Here is a 22,721-nt window from a genome sequence, read left to right as displayed (position 1 = left end):
GTTGAATAGTGTGGGACGATTTCGTCCCACGTACCCTAGAGAGGTTTTAAGGGTTAAGGTTAGGGTTAGGGTTTAGGGAAAATAGGATTTTGGATGGGAATCAATTATTTGGTCCCCAGAAGGATAGCAATACAAAACTGTGTGTGTGTGTGTGTGTGTGTGTGTGTGTGTGTGTTATACTGCGGTTAATTCCTCTCTTAGTAATTAAGCTGGAGGGGCCAAATGCTCTTGTTGTGTGTGTGCCAGCCCGGAGCCCAGTTTTGTGATGGCACGGTACGGTTGATGATTCAATGGGCAGCATCTTTTACAGAGTGTCTTGTCACAACAACAGCTGAGATATACTTATGTCAGTGCGTCATCGCCTCGCTCTGTCAGAACACAGTCCCAGGTCCCCTGTCACATTTACATACTAGCCAAAGCCACTAAGGGCCCCCAGCTGTCTGTCTGATGCTGGAGGGGGGCTCTGGTGTGGATCTAGAAACTGTGTGTAATTGTTGTTCAAAATATTTCAACACAATGGACCAATTGCAACAACTGATGGCCACTATATTATCTCCAGCTGATCTCTGATTAAACCATCAATACGAGCTAAAATCTCCATCATAGCTGATCTCAATTGCAACCATCATCCAGCCCCGATTCACTGCTCCATAATTGGATGTTGGAGTTATCTTTAAGTCCGGATCGCAACCAATGGTTTTCAAGATGATTTCATCATGTGGTGAGTATTATTATCAGACCATTTTAATCTTGCTATTTGAGCAGACTAAGGGGGATTTATCTATTTGACAATCATTCCGTACAACTGAAATAAATTATTTCATTACAATTTATGTAATCCCTGAATGACTTGACTTTTCTTATAAAAACATGGCTGTTTTTCATCAAGAGGATAAAGGGAAATATTCCTAACTAGCTACACATTTGACATTTGAAACTAAATTGTGATTGTGCTGTGTTTTGAATCAAATGATATTGTATTGTAATAAAGTTACACAAAGTTGCACAAATTATATCATAATTGTGTATTTTTTTTCTAATCGTGTTCGGCTGGTAGTGAAGAGTAACTTTTCCTATGTTGTGTGGATAGTGGAAATGACTTCTTTACTTGTAGAAATGTGATAACACTGAATAAACCTTTATATGTTTTTACAGGACAACAAGGCCAGTAGGCCTACTGTGGCATATTTGATTTTATTGAAGAAACAATGTCTGAATTGGAAAGAAATGTGGCAGGGAGAGTCGTTCCTTACTTTCTGGAAGTTGTTATCCTAACCAGAGAAACAGACAATGACTGTTTTCCATGCCATTTCCGCTGTCTAGCATCAAGCCGGCTTGACTGAAACGTTGATTAATGTTCACTGTCCCTGTAGAAATACACACACCCAAACACCATAAGCGCATCAGATCAGCTGGTCTGCTAGTTTTATTCCGCAGTTTTTCGTAATCAGGTTGATTTTAGCTTGGAGCTCCACGGAACCTCCCGTTAGTAGAGTGTTAAGAAACTCATCTGTAACCTGCAGGTAACCTCTCAGTCGAATAGTCTTCCAATCTACAGTAAAAGTATTAGAAGACTTCCTCCAATAAAGGAAAGAAGCTACGGTATTTACTGTACACACAGCTACTGGATAGCGCTATACGCTAGACAACTGAAGGAAGTAGCATTCATTCCCACCCAGTTCTTTATATTTACAACAGCATCTTCCCGATATGGGGGGGGGTGCTTGCTTGCGTGCGTGCGTGCGTGCATGTTTGCGTGCGTGCGTGCGTGCGTGCGTGCATGTGCGTAGAGGTGTGTGTGCATGCATGCACGTGCGTGTGTGTGCATGGATTTGTGTCTCTGCGCATCTGTCTCGGGTGTGTGTGTGTGTCTAGAATGCTCGCTTCTGCTTTGATGCAGAACAGAGGATACGATGGAGAGACCCCTTCAGTCAAAACGCAGACAGACAGGCAGACAGGCAGGCAGACAGGCAAACAGGCAGGCAGACAGACAGGCAGACAGACAGGCAGACAGACAGACAGGCAGACAGGCAGGCAGACAGAGAGTCTGACGCTCCCCTCTGAGTGTCTATTGAATAAACACGCTGTCTGTGACAACACACTACAGGGGCTAACAGCTGCACAGCCACCTCTCTCAGCCCACACTGATCCGCACTAATGTACAGTCATCTACTCACGCTGGTGTGTGTGTGTCTTTTGCTGAGGGTCTTTTAAGATTAATTTATTTGGAATACCAAAGCCTGTGCTGAATGAGGGATGTGTGTGTATGTGTGTGTGAGAGAGAGAGAGAGAGAGAGAGAGAGAGAGAGAGAGAGAGAGAGAGAGAGAGAGAAAGACAGAGAGAGAGAGACACATAGAGAAAGAGAGAGAGACAGAGAGAGATATATAGAGAGATAGAGAGAGAGAGAGAGCTAATACATTGAGTAGAGGCGGTGTTTGAGGCAGTCTGAAGGAATAGTATTAAATACGGGGAGAAAAGAGAGAGGAGGCGAGTTCTGGGTATTTACTCAGGGAGAGAGAGGAAAGGTTGAGTTTGCTCTAATTGACTAGCGCAGGGGAGGGCAATCATTTACATTCATCACAGAGGCTCACTTTGTTTAGAGGGAGGGAGGGAGGGAGGGAGGGAGGGAGGGAGGGAGGGAGGGAGAGAGGGAGAGAGGGAGAGAGGGAGGGAGGGAGGGAGGGGAAAATCATATTCCTGTCTGATCGAGTTTCTCTCATTCATCAACACCCCCCTGACGTGCAGGATGTGTGTGTGTGTGAGAGAGTGTCTGTCTGTGACAGTTGGTGTCTGTAGAAGCAGCAGAGCCTGTCATCTCCTGCTCAGTGGTCTTTGTCTACAGTATGTGGAGAGCAGTGACACCCTGATGAGTGGCACGTTCATTGACACACACACTGTTGCTGCTGCTTATAATTCAGGCCCCGTCCAATAGTAATAATCATCCTAACCTTCGCTCACACACCACCCAGCAGTAAGGACTCACACCTCCCTCTGTGAGCTCACACCCTATTCAGCTACTGGAAGTGTCTAATACACTGACTGACCTCCATTTATCTACACTACATAGAATTCAATGATATTGTATGCTGCACATTAACACTACGACGTAGGTAGTTATGGACACTACTATTCATCAAGTGTAACAACCCTATTCATCTACATTGGATAGAACTAGGGGCTGGGAATTGTTGGGGACATCGCGATACGATATTATCACAATATGTATTGTGATTCTCATGATTCTCACGACTCTATATTACTCTGTATTGTGATTCAATACTGCGATTTCATTGCGATTTGATGTTCCAAGCATATTGCTCTCTGCTGCAGAGAGAGAAGAGAGAGGCATGAAAACATTTGTTTGGATCAGTCAGGGAAATAAAAGTGCTGAAAACATGTTGGCTCAGTATTTAAAAAGAAGATGGAGAACAAGCTATAAGATGAAAAATAGTGTCGTTTTGGCGCAGGTAACTATCACTAGCCAATGCTGTTCTTGTACACTGTGGACTAACACTATGGGGTGTATACTCATTAACACTGTATTGAACACTGTATTAAGGGGTTTTAATTGGCAGCTGTGATTAACAAATCGTACATTCAAATTAGATAAATAACAGCTGTGACAAAAGGAAAACAGACGAACATTTAACGTGATAATTTGCTGTTTCAGGGAAGAGAATATGACAAACGTTCTCACTTGTCATGCAAACGTATCAAAGGCGACATAGCTGATTTGCATTTAATCCCAAACACTGTATGCTTTGAATTAAGTTGGGAATCAAAACAGCTGGCCGTTGTCAGAGAAAAACGATCTGCTGTCACGAGAAGCAGACAGAGAATGTCGTTAGATTTGAATTATCTGTCATCGTTTCTCATTTAATTGCATCACATGGTAATTATCACGCCTGACATTCACTAAACAGAGAAAGGCCAGATAGTCATTATTACAATGAGGGAATGTATCAGAATGGTCCATGCCAGGCAGACACGCTAAAACCTTTAGTCAACTGTTGAAAGTCCACACACAATATCACTGACCCCATCAAGGACATGATTAGACATTTAAAAGAAAAAAGGAAAGGTGCAAGAGAGAAGGCAGGAGAATATGAATGGGGTTTAACAGAGAAAGAGAGAAGGCAGGAGAATATGAATGGGGTTTAACAGAAAAAGAGAGAAGGCAGGAGAATATGAATGGGGTTTAACAGAAAAAGAGAGAAGGCAGGAGAATATGAATGGGGTTTAACAGAGAAAGAGAGAAGGCAGGAGAATATGAATGGGGTTTAACAGAAAAAGAGAGAAGGCAGGAGAATATGAATGGGGTTTAACAGAAAAAGAGAGAAGGCAGGAGAATATGAATGGGGTTTAACAGAAAAAGAGAGAAGGCAGGAGAATATGAATGGGGTTTAACAGAAAAAGAGAGAAGGCAGGAGAATATGAATGGGGTTTAACAGAAAAAGAGAGAAGGCAGGAGAATATGAATGGGGTTTAACAGAAAAAGAGAGAAGGCAGGAGAATATGAATGGGGTTTAACAGAAAAAGAGAGAAGGCAGGAGAATATGAATGGGGTTTAACAGAGAAAGAGAGAAGGCAGGAGAATATGAATGGGGTTTAACAGAAAAAGAGAGAAGGCAGGAGAATATGAATGGGGTTTAACAGAAAAAGAGAGAAGGCAGGAGAATATGAATGGGGTTTAACAGAAAAAGACAACGAACAGTGGCGAAAGCGTAAGGAAATAGGGGAATGTGAACGCTGACAGAGTTGAAGAGAAGGACAGATTAGAGAACAACAAGAGAGTGAGACTGTAGACAATGATTGGAGTCAGGAGGGAGGGATGGGACTCTGGCCTTGTATTAGTGGAGACCTCAGCCCTGACTGTGGGGAGGCAGTCACACACACACACACACACACACACACACACACACACACACACACACACACACACACACACACACACACACACACACACACACACACACACACACAGGCCTCTCTCAGCCACTGACTATCTTAATGGTCCCTTGACTGCACTCCATATTGAGATGGATTAAAGCTGCACCTCTGGGACATGGCCAGACCGTGGCCCTATACAGCATCCTAATACGCTGTGGGGGGTGGAGAGAAACCTACAGATGTACCATCTTAATTTGAGCCAATTTGCTACAGCAGGAAAATTATCCTACAGCAACAGGAAATGTGAATAATTATGTGGATTATAATTTTATGGACATTTTTGTAGGGATTGATACATTTTCATTAGGGCAAAACAAGTTAGACATTTCTAAGTGGAGATTGCAAACTTCAGAATCCTTTTTAAAACTACAAGTTAGCATTTCCTGATCAAATGAAGATCCTACATCTGTAATGGAGAGAACGATACAGGACAGAAGATGACAGCAAGAGGATGCATTGTGAAAGATGATTCATTTGGACGGATGAAGGAGAATGAATAGAGTGTGTTGCTTGTGTATTCTTCAGGTTGTGTTCATGTTGAGAGAAACTGATAAATCAAATAGGACACTCGATTAGGGCTTCTTTGTCACGTCTCTTCCTTTTCCCCTCAATACCTCTGTCTACTTCAATGAAATGTTGAGTCACAATATTTTAAATCAGGACAATTGCGACACTGGGAAAAGTGAGAGAGGGACACTAAGAGAGACAGAAATGAAGAAGTGAATCGACGAATAACGTAGTGACTCAGAAAGAGAGTGAGCGAGTTGTCATTGCTGAGTTAGAAAAAACAACTAGAGAAGGGTGGCGGCCGTTTCACATACAGTTAGTGCAGGTAGCTTGATTTGAATTCTCTCCATCTTTTGGGATTGCTCCTAATTGCAACACAGGGCATTATGAAGAGACAGTACCTTATCCCATCATGTAGAACTGAACAGCATAATGGGAAACACGGTCCTAAAAACCACAGATTGGAACAGAGAATAATGGAACTGAACAATTGAACAGAACAATGGAAGTGGATCCGTGGCCAGTCACAGTCAGGGGCTGCGGCGTCACGGCGACAGATTAGCTATGTCCCAAGCTTCTTAGCAAACGGTTGGTAAAAGTGTGTGGGTTTTGGCTAGAAGGGACAACAGGTTATTTTAGAAATGAGCTGAATTTATGTAACAGGTTAGGAAAACTTTCATAGCAGGTTAGGAGAATTAACGTAGCAGGTTGGGAGAATTAGGTTACATTTTGGGAAACGGTTAGGGTTAGCTAAAATGAAAGAAAAAAAATGTTGATGTCAATTTGACATAATCTCTATTCTTTAGAGCCATGACCGAGTGGTGCCAACTGGTGGTGGTGGAGGATCCAATGACCGAGTGGTGCTAACTGGTGGTGGTGGAGGATCCAATGACCGAGTGGTGCCAACTGGTGGTGGTGGAGGATCCAATGACCGAGTGGTGCTAACTGGTGGTGGTGGAGGATCCAATGACCGAGTGGTGCCAACTGGTGGTGGTGGAGGATCCAATGACCGAGTGGTGCTAACTGGTGGTGGTGGAGGATCCAATGACCGAGTGGTGCCAACTGGTGGTGGTGGAGGATCCAATGACCGAGTGGTGCTAACTGGTGGTGGTGGAGGATCCAATGACCGAGTGGTGCCAACTGGTGGTGGTGGAGGATCCAATGACCGAGTGGTGCTAACTGGTGGTGGTGGAGGATCCAATGACCGAGTGGTGCCAACTGGTGGTGGTGGAGGATCCAATGAACTGGAAGACAACTGGGTCTACTACAGGCTCACTAACCCCCACACTCTTACAGGAAGTCTAAAGCCCTTACAGGCTCACTAACCCCCACACTCTTACAGGAAGTCTAAAGCCCTTACAGGCTCACTAACCCCCACACTCTTACAGGAAGTCTAAAGCCCTTACAGGCTCACTAACCCCCACACTCTTACAGGAAGTCTAAAGCCCTTACAGGCTCACTAACCCCCACACTCTTACAGGAAGTCTAAAGCCCTTACAGGCTCACTAACCCCCACACTCTTACAGGAAGTCTAAAGCCCTTACAGGCTCACTAACCCCCACACTCTTACAGGAAGTCTAAAGCCCTTACAGGCTCACTAACCCCCACACTCTTACAGGAAGTCTAAAGCCCTTACAGGCTCACTAACCCCCACACTCTTACAGGAAGTCTAAAGCCCTTACAGGCTCACTAACCCCCACACTCTTACAGGAAGTCTAAAGCCCTTACAGGCTCACTAACCCCCACACTCTTACAGGAAGTCTAAAGCCCTTACAGGCTCACTAACCCCCACACTCTTACAGGAAGTCTAAAGCCCTTACAGGCTCACTAACCCCCACACTCTTACAGGAAGTCTAAAGCCCTTACAGGCTCACTAACCCCCACACTCTTACAGGAAGTCTAAAGCCCTTACAGGCTCACTAACCCCCACACTCTTACAGGAAGTCTAAAGCCCTTACAGGCTCACTAACCCCCACACTCTTACAGGAAGTCTAAAGCCCTTACAGGCTCACTAACCCCCACACTCTTACAGGAAGTCTAAAGCCCTTACAGGCTCACTAACCCCCACACTCTTACAGGAAGTCTAAAGCCCTTACAGGCTCACTAACCCCCACACTCTTACAGGAAGTCTAAAGCCCTTACAGGCTCACTAACCCCCACACTCTTACAGGAAGTCTAAAGCCCTTACAGGCTCACTAACCCCCACACTCTTACAGGAAGTCTAAAGCCCTTACAGGCTCACTAACCCCCCACACTCTTACAGGAAGTCTAAAGCCCTTACAGGCTCACTAACCCCCACACTCTTACAGGAAGTCTAAAGCCCTTACAGGCTCACTAACCCCCACACTCTTACAGGAAGTCTAAAGCCCTTACAGGCTCACTAACCCCCACACTCTTACAGGAAGTCTAAAGCCCTTACTGGTCAATTGTAGCTCATAATACCAGTAATCAATCAGTCATTCATTTGGTTGACAGGAGGTTTGGGGAAATATAGGCCATATATACCATATAGGCTACTAGGCTGTCTATAGGGTGTTTACAGTCTTCTGGTTTTGAAAGAAAGGTTAAGGTACCACTTTAAACAAACTACAACTTATAAAGGCTTGATAGGGCATTCATGAAGTCTTGGTAAACCCTCTATAAGATGAATCTATGCTTCAGACTATATTTATATTTCTTTAATCTGAGTGTTTAAAAATCTGTAATACATGAGAGCTAGAATAAATGTTGTATGAAGTGGGTACCAGAAGTGAGAAATGATATCAGGGAGCAGACTTCTCTGGGCAGCTTGTTTCACAGAAAGCAAACTGCGGTCTAATCCCCCAAAACACAATGCAAGGTCATTATCATTCAACCCCAACACACACACACACACACACACACACACACACACACACACACACACACACACACACACACACACACACACACACACACACACACACACACACACACACACACACACACACACACACACACACACACACACACACACACACACCGGATACACACCAACACTCCAACACAGACATACACACACCGCTTAACTCCACACAGTAGAAAGCTCATTAGCCAGTGGAGTATGATAATGAGAATAAGGTCCAGTATTGTGTCCAATTGAAACACATTGCATCAGTGTAAATGAATGAAAGAATAACACTGACTGTGTGTGTGTTTGTTTGTGTATGTGTGCGTGTTGGCAGCAGTGTACATGAATGGCAGAAATAGGAGCGACGTGTGGGTGTGTGCATTGTTTTGTGTATAATCGGGCTACCTGCACCTGTCACTGGCTCACTGATCCACTCTAATAGGCCATTCAGTAGGAAAAGAGGGACACATACAGCGCAGGGTACGGGTAAGGTATTCTAAGCACATAACGGACCAATCACATCCTCTTATTTGCTCCGTGGCTTTTTGAGGCGAACACAATGGATTCCGTTCACAGTGCTTCTGGCGCTGAAATGGACATGCATGACGCGAGATCGGAATGACATTTTTTCTGGAAATCAATTGTTCAGTGGCTGAATACTGTATTTGGAAATCTGTTTGGCAGCATAACAAATGGCAGCTTGTTCCCTATATGATGCACTACCTTTGACCAGAGCCCTATGGACCTTGGTCAAACACTACATGAGAATAGGGTGCCATTTGGGACATAGACGTTGCATCTTAAAAATCAAGCTGTTTGTCCTATACCGGGACCCAGAGTGAGAGGTTAGGGGAGGTTTAGACAGGAGAGTTAGAATATATTACTGGGAATGGTGTTGGAATAGATTACTGGTAATGGTGAGGTCTATATGACCTATTGGGACCCAGAGTGAGAGGTTAGGGGAGGTTTAGACAGGAGAGTTAGAATAGATTACTGGGAATGGTGTTGGAATAGATTACTGGTAATGGTGAGGTCTATATGACCTATTGGGACCCAGAGTGAGAGGTTAGGGGAGGTTTAGACAGGAGAGTTAGAATATATTACTGGGAATGGTGTTGGAATATATTACTGGTAATGGTGAAGTCTATATGACCTATTGGGACCCAGAGTGAGAGGTTAGGGGAGGTTTAGACAGGAGAGTTAGAATAGATTACTGGGAATGGTGTTGGAATATATTACTGGTAATGGTGAAGTCTATATGACCTATTGGGACCCAGAGTGAGAGGTTAGGGGAGGTTTAGACAGGAGAGTTAGAATAGATTACTGGGAATGGCGTTGGAATAGATTACTGGTAATGGTGAAGTCTATATGACCTATTGGGACCCAGAGTGAGAGGTTAGGGGAGGTTTAGACAGGAGAGTTAGAATAGATTACTGGGAATGGCGTTGGAATAGATTACTGGTAATGGTGAGGTCTATATGACCTATTGGGACCCAGAGTGAGAGGTTAGGGGAGGTTTAGACAGGAGAGTTAGAATAGATTACTGGTTATGGTGGGGCCTTGATAGATGATTGACCCAACAACCTGAAGGGAACTGAGGTTTTCATGTTGCGCTTGCACTCACACGCAGCATGTAGGGACAAAAGCACACACGCCCACACGCCCACACGCACACATGCACACATGCACACAGAATCACAGTTCATACAACTCCCCCACATGACTCTATAGGCTTCATGTTCCATCTCACCCACACACATCTCTCTCGCCATCTGAGAACTCTCTCTCTGTGCTTCCTCCATCTTTCTTTCCCTTTCCAGCCTCCTCCTTTTCATATTTACATATCCGGTGCAGTAATGTGCACCAAATCCCTTATTTCCAAAACATCTACCACAACAACTTCTCATCTATTCTCCATCAGTCCCCATCCCTCCATCTCTCTTTCTCCATCCCTCCCTCCATCTCTCCAGTCAGTTCCATCCCCCATCCCTCTGTTCCAGGTTTAGCCTGTACACGACCTCACACTACCTACCCCCATGACCAGCGCATTTTGGCTTCATCCTTCCATTCTATCCCTTCCTTTTTTCAGAGGCTCAGAAAAGAAACATGCCTACCTTCCTCTGCAGCTGTCCTTATATATATATATATATATAGAAATGTATAAGCATGGGGTTTCCATGCCAACCGTATCAGCCGCATTCAGCCTTCAGTTCCGTGTTCTGTGTGTGTGTGTGTGTGTGTGTGTGTGTGTGTGTGTGTGTGTGTGTGTGTGTGTGTGTGTGTGTGTGTGTGTGTGTGTGTGTGCGCATGCGTGCGTGCGTGCGTGTGTGAGTGCGTAAAACGGAGAGAGAGAGAGCATCAGGGAGAGGGAAGGAAAAAAGGAAAAGGGAAGCAAGTGAGTAGTAATTACTAAGAAAAGAGAGAAAAGATTCCAATATGTCTTCAGTTTTCATCTCTTCACATCTCTCTCTCTACCTGTCCTTCCCTCTCTCTAATAGGCCTTTAACATGTGTTTTTCCCCTCCTGACTTGTATTGTTGTCCTGGGCATGTGTCTCATCGTCCCTGTCAGTCCCTGTCAGTTCCTGTCAGTCTGTGTTGGTGCCCTCTGTCTATCTGTCAGTTTTTAAATAGGGTAATTATATGTTGAGTAGAATCCTCTTCCTCCCTCACACCCACACACATATTCTAGATAATTTCATAAACCTATCTCTCTGTGTGTTACACATTCTCTCTCTCTCTCTCTCTCTCTCTCTCTCTCTCTCTCTCTCTCTCTCTCTCTCTCTCTCTCTCTCTCTCTCTCTCTCTCTCTCTCTCCGACTCTCTATTCCTCTCGGCCTTTGCAATTTTTTCTGTGGTTATTTTTGTAGTGTGCCTATTGCTGTGGTCTTGCCTTTCTTTTTCAGAGAACCATTTTCAGTGAATTACCTTTTTTTCTCTCTCTCTCTCAGTCTCTCTCACTTTCCTCTGAGAGGCTTGTTTCTCAGATTAATGTCTGTTTGCAAACCCCAAGTTGACCTTTGCTAACAGCCTCAGACCTTTGTAAAAGACCATCTCACAGTCAGTGGTTGTTTGAATTCAATCTTGTTTGATTTGAGTTGTTTTCATGTGATCCATTAAACCGAGTTCAGGGGGTTCACAGAGACACAGATGTATTTTAGTCTCCCTCTGATTTTGGTCACAGTACTAAACAGGTACATAGAAGACAGTGATATCTTCTAAGGATGTTTGAAGTCTTCAAAACTGTCTCCAACTTTCTAATTTCTTCTCTTTTAACTAAAAGGAGGCTTTTTGCTGTTGTCGTGTGTCACGCCCAGACCTTAGAGATCCTTATTATTCTCTATGTTTGGTTAGGTCAGGGGGTGACTCGGGTGGGAAAGTCTATGTTTTCTATTTCTTTGTTTTTGGCCGAGTGTGGTTCCCAATCAGAGGCAGCTGTCTATCGTTGTCTCTGATTGGGGATCATATATAAGTTGTCATTTTCCTTTTGGGTTTTTGTGGGATCTTGTTTTCTGTTTAGTGTCCGTGCCTGACAGAACTGTGCGCTTTCGTTTTCGTTTTCGCCTTTTGGTATTTTGTTTAAGTGTTTTGTGGATAAAGGAATCATGAACACTTTCCACGCTGCGCTTTGGTCTACTTTTCCTACCACCAACGAGAGTCATTACATCGTGACTTGACTTTAACCTTAATCTGAAGACTGTTGTTTATCTATTTAACTAACTATTTTTAATTGTTACCTGACTAAATTCATCATGTAACAATTAACTCATTATGATCTGGGGCACCACGAGAGCAGTTCTTTAAAGAGTTACCATCTCCCGAATTAAACTCTAAAAGGTCTTTACCGATCACATCTATAAACAGTCAACTTATTAATCATAACCTTGTATTATATCAACATTCTGAACAGTCGTAACCTCCTTGCATCTGCAAAAACCTGGGCATGACTTATGATTCAATACTACACAAATTGGTTTAATTATTTATTTACTAGCTAATTAAATGGGAACACAGAATAAACACTTTGCACCGGTTATTGACTGGAGACGTAATACGCTGAAAACAGATCCCTAGCGGAATGTCAACAACATTTATGATTGTTAAAGAAGAGATGGAGAGGGAGAGAGAGAGGGACAGTGTCACATTCTGATCTGTTTCACGTGTCTTTGTGCTTGTCTCCACCCCCCCACCAGGTGTCTCCTATTTCCCCCCATTAACCCCTGTGTATTTATACCTGTATTTATACCTGTTGCCAGTTCGTCTTGTCCCACCAAGTCCTGTCCTACCAGTGTTTCCTGTGCTCTAGTTTTGTTTTTCCTAGTCTTCCCAGTTCTGACCTTTCTGCCTGTCTTGACCCTGATCCTGCCTACCGTCCTGTACCTGCCTGTTTCTGATTTCGATTCTGACTTTTTGCCTGCCTTGACTTCCATTTTGCCTGCCGCATGTACTATAATAAACTCTGAGACTCGTACTCTCCGCCTCCTGTGTCTGCATCTGGGTCTTAGCCTGAGCCGTGATAGAGCACCAGTGTATGCGGAAGTGCGCACAATCTCGCCCATGCGCACGCACAGTCCGGTGCGAGTGATCCCAGCCCCTCGCAAGTGCCGTGCTAGAGTGGGCATCCAGCCGGGTAGGAGTATGCCTGCACAGCACATCTGGCCACCAGTGCGCCTCCTAGGCCCAGGCTACCCTACGCCTGCTCTACGCCTCCTCTGCACAGCCCAGTTTGCCCTGTGCCAGCACTCCACTCGTGCAGGGCTACTGTTACCATCCAGCCAGGACGGGTTGTGCAGGCGGTGCGCTCCAGACTGTCGGTGCCACCCTCCCTTCCCTCCCTTTAGTTAGGGGATTATTTTTGTGTTGGGGTTTATTTATTTTTATTTTTTTGTTGTTTAAGGTGCATCCGGGGTCTGCACCTTTGGGGGGGGGGTACTGTCATGTCCTGACCAGTAAAGGGGCTGTTTGTTATTGTAGTTTGGTCAGGGCGTGACAGGGGGTGTTTGTTTAGGGTGTTTCGGGGTTTTTTGGGTTATGTTCTATCTTAGTGTATTTCTATGTTATTTCTAGTTGGTCTATTTCTATGTGGTGTTTATTGGGTTGACCTTCAATTGGAGGCAGCTGCTTCTCATTGCCTCTGATTGAAGGTCCTATTTATAGGGGTGTTTGTTCTATGGGGGTGTATGGGTAGTTATTCCTGGTTTAGTGTTTGTTGCACCTGACGGGACTGTTTGGAGTCGTTTGTTTTGTATACGTGTTTATTTTGTTTTTCCTTCTTCAAATTAAAAAAGAAGATGAGTATACATTTTCCCGCTGCATTTTGGTCTACTCCTTACGACAATCGTGACAGTCTAACTGAAGTTATTCATTGCAAACCTGATCTGACCTATTTGGATTTTCGTGGACGGTCCTGACACTGTCCAACTAACTCACACAACCCAGACAGAAAAGCCACTGCCTTGGTGCCTCCATTTTGAAGCTGAAGTAAACGAAGTAGATGAGAACTGATGCAGACTCTCCAAAAGCAAGTCAAAACATCCTCAAAGAAAGACAAATCACCATCTAACACTCAGAGACTTCTACAAGACTTTCCATTATGTTCAATGGCCTAATCTCATCAATCATTTCTAAGCCTGTATAGATACATCACATTCACTAAAGTATTTATATGGTTCATTGGTCTGTTATTACTGGGTACATTACAATTCAAAAGTAGGCCGCAACTGGCCCAAAGTCAGGGCATGCTAGATTTCATCACATCATCAAAATACATAATTACAGTTGGCATGATGCATTTAGCTTCATATGATGCAAAACGCAGCATCATATGATTCAAAATTGTAACGATGTGTGCTGTGTAACGATGCGTCGCAAAGCAAGTTCAGGGAGTGAGTGTTTTAATAAATAAACACAACATAATAAAAACACGAACAACGCACAGACATGAAACAGAAAGAGAAACAATGACGCCTGGGGAAGGAACCAAAGGGAGTGACATATAGGGCAGGTAAACAAGGAGGTGATGGAGTCCAGGTGAGTCTGATGATGCGCAGCTGCGCGTAACGATGGTGACAAGTGTGCACCATAACGAGCAGGCTGGTGACCTAGAGGCCGGAGAGGGAGCACACGTGACATTACCCCCTGCCCAACTTGCGGCTCCAGCCACAGGACACTGACCAAATTGACGATCCCGGGGATCAGGAGCGGACCAGTCAACTCTGCTGAGGTGCTGAAAACCTGTCAGTCTCAGCATGGCGACCAAGAGCACCAGAGAGAGAGCATACGTGACGGTACCCCCTCCCCGGCGCGTTCGGCTCCAGCCGCAGGACGCTAACCAAAGGGACAATCCCGGGGATCCGGAGCGGACCGCTCGCTTCTGCTGAAGCGCACAAACCGGACTAACCGGCTGAGGCGTGAGAGCCTGATGAGCCGGCTGAGACCTCCCCGGTTGCCTCGGCCTCCCAGGTAGCTCCGGTTCGGACACCCGGACCAGACATCACCTCCAACACAAAATAATTTAAATCACCCCCTGATGCTTCTCTTTGGTGAGGCGTCATTCTGTAACGATGTGTGCTGAGAGTTGGGAAGCAAGTTCAGGGAGTGAGTGTTTTAAAACTTCTTTGGGATAGGGGGTGGTATTTTGACGTCAGGATGAAAAGCGTGCCCAAAGTAAATTGCCTGCTACTCAGGCCCAGAAGCTAGGATATGCATATATATGGTAGATTTGGATAGAAAACACTCTAAAGTTTCTATAACCGTTGAAATAATGTCTGTGAGTATAACAGAACTGAAATGGCAGGCGAAACCCCGAGGACAAACCATCAACAACAAAAAACATTCAGCTTACCACTGATTTCAATGCCTGGCACTTTTATAATAGGGTGAAATCGTCCCCGATTGCAGTTCCTAGGGCTTCCACTAGATGTCAACAGCCTTTAGAAAGAGTTTTAGGCTGGTTTTTGGAAAAATTAGGGAGAAGTTGTAGTTTTTCTAAGTGGCTCCCATTTTGGCTGTAGTTTTCAAGCGCATGGCCGAGACAGCGCGTTCTTTTTGTTTATCTCCGGTAAAGACAATTACGGTTCTCCGTCTTAAATATTATTGATTATTTGCGTATTAGGGTACCTAAGGACTGATTATAAACGTTGATTGACTTGTTTGGATAAGTTTATTGGTAACGTTTGGGATTCATTTTGTATGCATTTTGAAAGAGGGAAACCGAGTGTATTATTGACTGAAGCGCACCAGCTAAACTGAGTTTTTATGGATAGAAAAAAAGGACTTTATTGAACAAAAGGACCATTTGTAATGTAACTGGGACATTTTGGAGTGCCAACAGAAGAAGATCTTCAAAGGTAAGGTATATATTATATCGCTATTTCTGACTTTCGTGTCGCAACTCCCTGGTTGAAAATGATTTGTTATGCATTTGTGTGCTGGACGCTGTCCTCAGATAATCGCAAGGTTTGCTTTCGCCGTAAAGCCTTTTTGAAATCTGACACCTTGGCTGGATTAACAAGTTAAGCTATATTTTGTTGTATTGCACTTGTGATTTCATGAAAGTTTAATATTTATAGTAATTAAATTAGAATTTCGAGCTCTGCAATTTCACTGGATGTTGGCCATGTGGGACGCTAATGTCCCACCTATCCCAAAGAAGTTTTAACAAATAAACACAACATAATACAAAATAAGAAACACGAACAATGCACAGACATGCCACAGGAACAGAAACAATACCGCCTGGGGAAGGAACCAAAGGGAGTGACATATATAGGGCAGGTAATCAAGGAGGTGATGGAGTCCAGGTGAGTCTAATGACGCGCAAGTGCGCATAACGATGGTGACAGGTGTGCGCCATAACGAGCAGCCTGGTGACCTAGAGGCCGGAGAGGTAGCACACGTGACAAAAATGCATCCTACTAGCTGTATTTATGTATTTTTAAAGTTATATATCTTGAAAACTTGACTGCTGTCATGCAAATCATTTTGGGACTAAATCAACAATGGACTAATAAAACAAATGCCAAAATATAGTTTTTGGCTGGAGTTTTCCTTTAAGTCAAATCTGACAAAGCTCTTATTTAACTTGCCAAACGTGTCATTGTCTCAAACAGCGAGTCTTTTCAGGGTTGAGTAGCCTCGCTGTCACCCTATTCCCTATGTAGTCCACTACCTCTGACCAGGGCCCATAGGGCAACAGCTGAATCAATCATTGAGAGACGGGGCGGAATAAGATGCTGTAGTGTTCACAGTCGGACCCAGTGCCGCTCAGAATAGAGTGGCTAAAACGGTCATGTTTCCCTGCTCTGTGTGATTTTAATGGATCTACTGTACCTCTTGTCAATTGAATATTGAAAGTAACACTGCCTTGATCGGCTGTATAGCTTAACAATGCTGCTTGAGGAAGACTTATTGAGCTGAAACGTTGAAGTTATGCGTCCTGATGTATTGTAATGTGTAGGCTGATATGCTCCTACTTACATGTGTTTATCACTTGTAAATCGTCTCTCTAAAGTTTTTGCAACGTATTGGCCGCCTTCTTGTCTTCTTTTCTGCGTCTGTATAGCTGCCATTCAATAAAAATATTCTATTTCCTTCTATTTCTGTGGTCTTGCCCAGCTGTGCCTTAATGCGTTTCAGGAGGTTGGTCGTCCCTCATACAGGAACATGCATAGATATAGTACAGTATGCCTGTTGCTAGGTGATGAGTAACCTTGTTTGAGATATACAAAAGTCAACAAGGTGATGAGAAACCTTGTTTGAGATATACAAAAGTCAACAAAGTGATGAGTAACCTTGTTTGAGATATACAAACGTCAACAAGGTGATGAGTAACCTTGTTTAAGATATACGAAAGTCAACTATCGCCCCTGGACCAGGAGCTAGCTTTTCAGTCGAGTGGTTGATGTGACTAACAACCAGGGCTCAACACCAGCACTTGGATAGAGAATACATGCATGTACCCGGTGTATAGAGAACCATAGCGACTAGTGTCAGGACCCTGAGCATTTAATGAGCTTCACAGAGTTACTTCTACCTACTGTACTGCATTGTACTGGTAGTGGTGTCATCAAATCAAAGTTTATTTGTCATGTGCTCCAAATACAACAGGTAGACCTTAAAGTGAAATGCTTACTTACAAGCCCTTAACCAACAGTGCATTTTTTGTCAATATACTGTATACATGTGTATCCAACCAGCTGGAGCTATTGTATGAACGGCATCACACTATTCAATAGATAGGTGTCTGAGGCTGTGTGTACTACAGCGGAAAGAGATGTACATTAAAGGTAGTGTTCCATACCTTGGCAGCCATGACCATGGAGGAGCCTCCTCGGATGCCGAGGATGGGGATGTGTGTCTGGGCAGAGATGAAGTCCAGGATCTGGGCGATGGCCTCCTGGTCCGTGTCGTCCCCGAACACCACCCCCTGCAGCCAGGTGTTGGTCATCAGGGTGCAGATGCGGTTGATGATGCTCTTGGGGTCCGTGTCGTTCATGGTCTCCAGTTGGACTTTGGTAGGGTGGGGTACATGGAGGAACTCCTCTTTCTCCACGTAGGTGGACGACACCTCGCTAGAGTTGCCCACCAGGATGACGGCGATGCTGAGAGAGGAGGCCACTTTGGGAGGTAAGGGGGGCGCAGGGGGCCGGGCAGGGGATACTGGGGGGTAGTAAGGGGGGTAGTGAGGGGGGATGAGGTTTGTGCCCCTCTGGCCTCCTTTCTCGCCTCCTGCTCCTCCCGTCCCGTGTACACCTCCTGGTGCTCCTCCGCCCTGGCCAGCTCCACCCCTCCCAGGTGACCGCGCCGACTCGCAGATGGGCAGAAGGAATAGGGAGAGGAGGAGGAGAGAGAGGGAGAGAGGGAGGGAGAGGGAGGGAAGGGCCAGCCGAGGGTGCTGATGAGGGGAAGAGGTGTGTTCGGGAGGAGGAGGGGGGAAGGAGGAGGTGACGCGCCTGTCCTGGAGTGGGGAGGGGGAGAGGAGGCTGACAAGCATCGTGGAGGAGTGTAAATGCAGTACCTGGAGGGAGGGAAGGAGGGAGGTAGGGAGGGGGAGAGAGAGAGAGAGAGAGAGAGAGAGAGAGAGGATTAATATCATGTACAGTAAATATGATAATACCAGCAGGAGATGGGACTGAAAAGAGGTACTGTATCATAATAATATCATGACTGCTACAACCGCACACAAAGAAAACAGGATCAAATGACGCACATAGAGTATTGTTCACATGCTGAAATGGTATAAATTGAGATAAAATGTCTAGTGATGCTCAACAATGCTTAATCCACCACTCTATTCTAGTGATTTCCTCAGAGGGACCTTGTGGCAGACATCAAAGACAGTTTGGAGTGTGTGTGTGTGTGTGTGTGTGTGTGTGTGTGTGTGTGTGTCTGTGTGTGTGTGTCTGTGTGTGTGTGTGTGTGTGTGTGTGTGTGTGTGTGTGTGTGTGTGTGTGTGTGTGTGTGTGTGTGTGTGTGTGTGTGTGTGTGTGCGGTGAGGAGACCGACAGCGCCGGGTGTGTTTTGACAGATTGACGGGTTCTGAGCTTCATGGACTGGCTGCCAGGTTAAGTGACCATCAGACACTCACAGACTGAGACTGATGCTTATTCTCTCCCCTGCACTCTCTAGCGCTCTCCATCTCTCCTTCTGTCTCTCTCTTCCTATCTCTCTCTCCCTCTTTCTATCTATCTCTCTATCTTTCTATTTTTCTCTTTTCCTTTGAGCAGTAACTGCCTCTCATTGCCATTAACCCCTCTTCCCACCAGTCTTATTCCCACCCTCCCTCCCTCCCTCCCATCCCCCTTTAGCCTTTTTGAAGTCAATTGCAGACCTATTATTTCCTGCTCCTTTTATTAACAGCAATGCAGAGAGAAATAGGGAGAGAGAGAATAGAAAGAGAGGGGAAGAAGAGAGGGAGGGGACAGTCAGGGAGAAACACAATTAGTCATAGCTTGATGTGAAACATTTGGTTTCTGACTGTGTGTGTGTGTGTGTGTGTGTGTGTGTGTGTGTGTGTGTGTGTGTGTGTGTGTGTGTGTGTGTGTGTGTGTGTGTGTGTGTGTGTGTGTGTGTGTGTGTGTGCGTGTGTGTGTATGGGAGGAAGTCAAATGACAACGACAGCACATTTTCATTCATATTGAGATAGAAATGGGAATCCTTAATGTAGCTATACTTTAATGCTTTTTAAGAGGCAGAGGGAGAGAGGAGAGAAAAACAAAGAGAGAGAAAGAGAGATAGGGACAGGGAGACAAAGAGATATAGAGACAGAGAGAGGGACATTCAAAGGGGGGCACGGGGCGTGAGGGGCACAAAATATATATTTTTTCACAGCACCTTTTATGATCTTTCATTTATGAAGCATCCTGTGTGTGCTGGAGTTGATCTAGGCATGATCACATGAGAGGAACCCTAAACTACAGAAGAGAGAGATGAGAGTGAAAACAGGGAGAAAGCAACTAGGGAGAAGTAAGGGAGTGGAAAGCAGAGAAAGGAGGAATGAACATGGAGAGAGAGAGAGAGAGAGGAGAAAAACAGGGGAGAAAGGGAGGAGAGAGAACACAGAGAAATGGGGAGAGAAATAGGCAAAGAGATATCAAAGAGGCCAGGGGGAAAGCAAAGCAGAGGGGTGAAGGGAGAAGTAGCAGAGGAAAAGGGGGTAGCTAATGTAGTCTGTTACTACAAATGTCCCATCTAAAAGAGTAATTAGTGGAGGTTTGTCAGACCTAATTGCAGGTACACATGCTAATTGTAAACGGGCTCAATCCTCAGTGAGGTTGGACACTGCTGGGAGGAGAGGGGGAGGATGAGGAAGAGAGTGGGAGGAAAGCAGAAAGAGGAGAGGGGGAGGAGGAAGAGGAGGGGGAGGCGAGTGGGATGAGAGCAGAGAGAGGAGAGGAGGAGGAAGAAGAGAGTGGGAGGAAAGCAGAGAGAGGAGAGGGGGAGGAGGAGAGTGGGATGAAAGCAGAGAGAGGAGAGGGGGAGGAGAGTGGGATGAAAGCAGAGAGAGGAGAGGGGGAGGAGGAGATTGGGATGAAAGCAGAGAGAGGAGAGGAGGAGGAGGAGAGTGGAATGAAAGCAGAGAGAGGAGAGGAGGAGGAGAGTGGGATGAAAGCAGAGAGAGGAGAGGGGAGGAGGAAGAGAGTGGGATGAAAGCAGAGGGGGAGGAGGAAGAGAGTGGGATGAAAGCACAGAGAGGAGGAGGAGGAGGAGAGTGGGATGAAAGCAGAGAGGAGGAGGAGAGTGGGATGAAAGCAGAGAGGGGAGGAGGAAGAGAGTGGGATGAAAGCAGAGAGAGGAGGAGGAGAGTGGGATGAAAGCAGAGAGAGGAGGAGGAGAGTGGGATGAAAGCAGAGAGGAGGAGGAGAGTGGGATGAAAGCAGAGAGGGGAGGAGGAGAGTGGGATGAAAGCAGAGAGAGGAGGAGGAGGAGGAGAGTGGGATGAAAGCAGAGAGAGGAGAGGAGGAAGAGAGTGGGATGAAAGCAGAAAGAGGGGAGGAGGAAGAGAGTGGGATGAAAGCAGAGAGAGGAGGAGGAGGAGAGTGGGATGAAAGCAGAGAGAGGAGGAGGAGGAGGAGTGTGGGATGAAAGCAGAGAGGGGAGGAGGAAGAGAGTGGGATGAAAGCAGAGAGAGGAGGAGGAGAGTGGGATGAAAGCAGAGAGAGGAGGAGGAGAGTGGGATGAAAGCAGAGAGGAGGAGGAGAGTGGGATGAAAGCAGAGAGGGGAGGAGGAAGAGAGTGGGATGAAAGCAGAGAGGAGGAGGAGAGTGGGATGAAAGCACAGAGAGGAGGAGGAGGAGGAGAGTGGGATGAAAGCACAGAGAGGAGGAGGGGGAGGAGAGTGGGATGAAAGCAGAGAGGGGAGGAGGAAGAGAGTGGGATGAAAGCAGAGAAAGGAGGAGGAGAGTGGGATGAAAGCAGAGAGGGAAGGAGGAAGAGAGTGGGATGAAAGCAGAGAGGAGGAGGAGAGTGGGATGAAAGCAGAGAGGGGAGGAGGAAGAGAGTGGGATGAAAGCAGAGAGAGGAGGAGGAGAGTGGGATGAAAGCAGAGAGGGGAGGAGGAAGAGAGTGGGATGAAAGCAGAGAGGAGGAGGAGAGTGGGATGAAAGCAGAGAGGGGAGGAGGAAGAGAGTGGGATGAAAGCAGAGAGGGGAGGAGGAAGAGAGTGGGATGAAAGCAGAGAGAGGAGGAGGAGAGTGGGATGAAAGAGAGAGAGGAGGAGGAGAGTGGGATGAAAGCAGAGAGAGGAGGAGGAGAGTGGGATGAAAGCAGAGAGGGGAGGAGGAAGAGAGTGGGATGAAAGCACAGAGAGGAGGAGGAGGAGGAGAGTGGGATGAAAGCAGAGAGAGGAGGAGGAGAGTGGGATGAAAGCAGAGAGAGGAGGAGGAGAGTGGGATGAAAGCAGAGAGGGGAGGAGGAAGAGAGTGGGATGAAAGCAGAGAGGAGGAGGAGGAGAGGGGATGAAAGCAGAAAGGGGAGGAGGAAGAGAGTGGGATGAAAGCAGAGAGGAGGAGGAGGAGAGTGGGATGAAAGCAGAGAGGGGAGGAGGAAGAGAGTGGGATGAAAGCAGAGAGGAGGAGGAGGAGAGTGGGATGAAAGCAGAGAGAGGAGGAGGAGAGTGGGATGAAAGCAGAGAGAGGAGGAGGAGAGTGGGATGAAAGCAGAGAGAGGAGGAGGAGAGTGGGATGAAAGCAGAGAGGGGAGGAGGAAGAGAGTGGGATGAAAGCAGAGAGGAGGAGGAGAGTGGGATGAAAGCAGAGAGAGGAGGAGGAGAGTGGGATGAAAGCAGAGAGGGGAGGAGGAGAGTGGGATGAAAGCAGAGAGGAGGAGGAGAGTGGGATGAAAGCAGAGAGAGGAGGAGGAAGAGAGTGGGATGAAAGCAGAGAGGAGGAGGAGGAGAGTGGGATGAAAGCAGAGAGAGGAGGAGGAGAGTGGGATGAAAGCAGAGAGAGGAGAGGAGGAGGAGGAGAGAGTGAGGAAGAGGAGGAGGAGAGTGGGATGAAAGCAGTGAGAGGAGGAGGAGGAAGAGAGTGGGAGGAACGTAGAGAGAGGTGAGGAAGAGGAGGAAGAGAGTGGGAGGAAAGCAGAGAGAGGAGGGGAGGGAAAATAAATGGAGGTATACACAACACAGATGGAGGTGGTTGGAGGAAGAAGAACAGCAGCAACAAGAAGAAATCCAGCGAGGGGGAGGAGGATGGGTGCTGTGAAGATGGAGGGATGAAAATAAAAAAATTATTAGGATGATAAAAGAAGAGCTGAAGAAGAAGGAAGAAGAAGAAAGAGTGATGAAGGAAGGATGGTTGAAGCACACAATGAGAAGGAAGGTTAGAAAAGATGGCCAGAGAGAGAAGTCGGAGAGGAAAGTATGGGAGAAAAGAGTGAGATAGTGAGAATGACAG

At 46.0% G+C, this 22,721-nt stretch overlaps 1 protein-coding gene across 1 annotated transcript in view; it reads right to left on the bottom strand.

Moving 5' to 3' along the window:
• The window catches only part of LOC115178076 (glutamate receptor ionotropic, NMDA 2B-like), a 122,319-nt gene that overhangs the window by 75,600 nt on the left and 23,998 nt on the right, over window positions 1-22,721 (bottom strand). The window contains 1 exon segment of the mRNA XM_029739114.1: window positions 17,627-18,343. Within this exon segment, the coding sequence (XP_029594974.1) occupies window positions 17,627-18,343 (717 nt within the window).

Source organism: Salmo trutta, chromosome 38 (genome assembly GCF_901001165.1).
Source record: "Salmo trutta chromosome 38, fSalTru1.1, whole genome shotgun sequence".
Taxonomy (NCBI): Eukaryota; Metazoa; Chordata; class Actinopteri; order Salmoniformes; family Salmonidae; genus Salmo; species Salmo trutta.
Note: the sequence above shows the minus strand (reverse complement) of the source record. Positions and strands in the feature narration are given on the sequence as shown.